Raw genomic sequence first — 3,287 nt, forward strand, 5'->3', positions numbered from 1 at the left:
ACCTCGTGATCCACCCGTCTCGGCCTCCCAAAGTGCTGGGATTACAGGCTTGAGCCACCGCGCCCGGCCTAGGGTTTGCCACTTTCTAGTACCTACCTCACAGGGTTGTTGCAAGGATAATATTAAGCAATGTGTGGCAATAGCACTTATAAAAATGGAATGTCACATCTTAGCTCTAATACAATACCCCTTTCTCAGGAAAGTCATCTTTGATGGTGTACTGTAGATCAAGTTCACACCATAAACTCATAAACAACATGTACTTCCTTTCCCAGCACTCAATGACAGTATTAATGTATGTCATCATTTGATTGTCTTTTTTTTTTTTTTTTTTTTTTTTTTTTTTTTTTTGAGATGGAGTTTCACTCTTGTTGCCCAGACTGGAGTACTGTAGCAGAATGAGCCGCAGTTGGCCGGGCGCGGTGGCTCACGCCTGTAATCCCAGCACTTTGGGAGGCGGAGGCGGGCGGATCACAAGGTCAGGAGATAGAGACCACGGTGAAACCCCGTCTCTACTAAAATACAAAAAATTAGCCGGGCGCGGTGGCGGGCGCCTGTAGTCGCAGCTACTCAGGAGGCTGAGGCAGGAGAATGGCGTGAACCCGGCAGGCGGAGCTTGGAGTGAGCCGAGATCGCGCCACTGCACTCCAGCCTGGGCGACAGAGCGAGACCCCGTCTCCAAAAAAAAAAAAAAAAAAATGAGCCGCAGTCAAAACTCCTCAGACACTGGATTAAAGAAGGAAGAGGTTTATTCGGCCGGGAACGTCAGCAGATTCGTGTCTTAAAAGCCAAGCTCCCAGCCGAATAAACCTCTTCCTTCTTTAATCCAGTGTCCAGGAGCATTCTCAGGATCCGCATTGCTTAATCTGGCCAGAGTCCCCGCCAGGGATGCTCTACAGGGCAGGCAGAACAATGGCACAATCTCAGATCACCACAATCTCAGATCACAGCAACCTCCGCCTCCCAGGTTCAAGTAATTCTCCTGCCTCAGTCTCCAGAGTAGTTGGGATTACAGGCATGTGCCACCATGTCTGGCTAATTTTGTATTTTTAGTAGAGACAGGGTTTCTCCATGTTGGTCAGGCTGGTCTCGAACTCCCAACCTCAGGTGATCCGCCCACCTCAGCCTCCCAAAGTGCTGGGATTACAAGTGTGAGCCACTGCACCGGGCCTGTCTTTTTTCTTTTATACCGAGAGCTCTATCAGGATATTAATATCTGGTTTTATTCTCCATAAAATCTCCTACACCTAAAACAGCACTTGTCATATGGAGTTTTTTTTGAGGCAAGGTCTCGCTCTGTCACCCAGACTGGAGTGCAGTGGTATGATCTCTGCCTACTGCAGCCTTGGGCCTCCCAGGCTCAAGCGATCCTCCCACCTCAGCCTCCCAAGTAGCTGAGACACCATATTCATGCACCACCACACCCAGCTAATTTTCCATTTTCTTGTAGAGAGGAGTTTCGCCATGTTGCCCAGGCTGGCCCAATTTCCGATTAACTCTAAATTTGATTACTTTTCTTAGTCTAGGAAAACTGTGTTACAGTGATGCGAGGATCTGTAGAATGACGTTGATGTTACTCCTCTGAGATCAAAGTTACTATTAATATCAATTTCGATGAACTGGAGACCGCTGTAGGGAGATTGTGGGAACTGTTCAGAACGGCTTAATCTGGGAGGACACGACTTCCGCTGAGAATGCATGCCCTGAACGACAATTCGTTTTCACCTCAAAAACCTGGATCGCAGTTTTGTCTCTCCTTCCGTACGATGACCCAAGATGGCGGAGCCCAGGATTGAAAACCCAGATTCAAGATGGCGACTTCCAGCTTCCCCCATGGCGTCGCGCGTGGCCACCGAGGCCACGCCTACTTCCGGCTACTCCGGCTCAGCATGGCTGCTTTAGCGACTGTTCTCTTCAGTGAGTGGGTATAGATAGTGACCGTGGACTCGGAGGCGCGTTGGGGACGGGCACAGGACCCCTGATCCGGCTGCGCGGCCTCTCCCCCAGCTCTGTTCTGTTTTCCCAGCAGGTGTCCGGAGGCTGCACTGCGGAGCAGCCGCTTGGGCGGGCGGCCAGTGGCGACTACAGTGAGTGCTGGGATGAGGGGTCCTGGGGGACCAGAAGATGGGCTAGGTCCTCACAGATCTGTTTTTCTCCACACAGGCAGGGACTGGCTGCCAACCCCTCCGGCTACGGGCCCCTTACAGACCTCCCAGACTGGTCATATGCGGGTGAGCGCTGATCTGACAGTTAACTACACTGGGGAGATTTTCACCCAGAGGGAACGCCCCTGGACGGGGAGCTGGGGTATCAAGGTGGGGCGTGTAAAAGTGTTGAACCTTCTATTTGGAAAACGGAATTTGGGGAATCCCTCGTGTTTATTTTGTAGATTACACTTCAACTAAGGAAGATAAGCTAAACAGGATCTTGACTTGTGGAGATAAGCAGAAGATAATTCTGACTTGGGGCCGCCAGGGTGGAAGGGGGTGACAAGACTTCTGCGTTTTTTAAAGGGGGACATTATTTTTTTTAACCAAGAACCACTTTTCTGTGTGGTTAGTGAATTTTCAGTATTTGGTACCAAATGCAGGGAGAGCTCTTTGAAAAGCTACAGAAATAAACATCTTAGAGGGGTAGAAGGATGAAGACTATGGATGGCAGGCTCCCTTCAGAAAATTATTTTCCCTTTACTTACAAAAGAGAGGGGTGGGGGAGAATAGATATTAGCCCTAGAAGGGAGGGACCTTAGAGAAGTTGAAGCTACTCCCCATTCTTCTTATGAGACTCCAGTGTACAAGTAGGAAATTTGAGGCCTACAGAAGTGAATTGCCCGTGATCATACAGCTAGGTAGTAACAAAGCCAGGACTAAACATAGGCCAGTCCTCCTTGACAACACAGAGATCTGAATATTTAATCCCCTATTGTTGCTCTCTAGGAGTATGATCCTGCTTAATTAGATAATTGGTGACTGAGGAAAATGGTGAAGATTTTTTCCACTTGTTATTTACTGTAAGAAGCCTGGCATCTCCTTGTAGGAGTATGGACTATTGGAAAGACTCTGGAATTATATATGACTGCTTCCTTTTTTTTTTTTTTTTTTTTTTTGAAATAGGGTCTTTCCCTGTCACCCAGGCTGAAGTGCAGTGGCATGATCATCGCTCACTGCAGCCTTGATATCCTGGGCTCAAGCAGTCCTCCCACCTCAGCCCCCCAAGTAGGTGGGACCACGGGCACACACCACCATTCCTGGCTAATTTTTTTTTTTTTTTTTTTAATTTTTAAAAGA

At 48.5% G+C, this 3,287-nt stretch overlaps 1 protein-coding gene across 4 annotated transcripts in view; it reads left to right on the forward strand.

Annotated features, from left to right (window-relative positions):
* The first annotated feature begins 1,463 nt into the window (after nt 1-1,463).
* The window catches only part of MRPL52 (mitochondrial ribosomal protein L52), a 4,798-nt gene continuing 2,974 nt past the window's right edge, over nt 1,464-3,287 (forward strand). The window contains exons 1-3 of one of the 4 annotated variants that reach the window (XM_017864281.1): nt 1,464-1,917; nt 2,027-2,087; nt 2,164-2,231. In XM_017864281.1, coding sequence (XP_017719770.1) covers nt 1,812-1,917; nt 2,027-2,087; nt 2,164-2,231 — 235 coding nt within the window. In that variant the 5' untranslated portion in view covers nt 1,464-1,811. The remainder of the gene's footprint in view (nt 1,918-2,026; nt 2,088-2,163; nt 2,232-3,287) is intronic. The other 3 variants (XM_017864282.1, XM_017864279.1, XM_017864280.1) reach the window with 3 other exon arrangements.

This window comes from Rhinopithecus bieti, unplaced genomic scaffold (assembly GCF_001698545.2).
Source record: "Rhinopithecus bieti isolate Rb0 unplaced genomic scaffold, ASM169854v2 scaffold_74680, whole genome shotgun sequence".
NCBI lineage: Eukaryota > Metazoa > Chordata > Mammalia > Primates > Cercopithecidae > Rhinopithecus > Rhinopithecus bieti.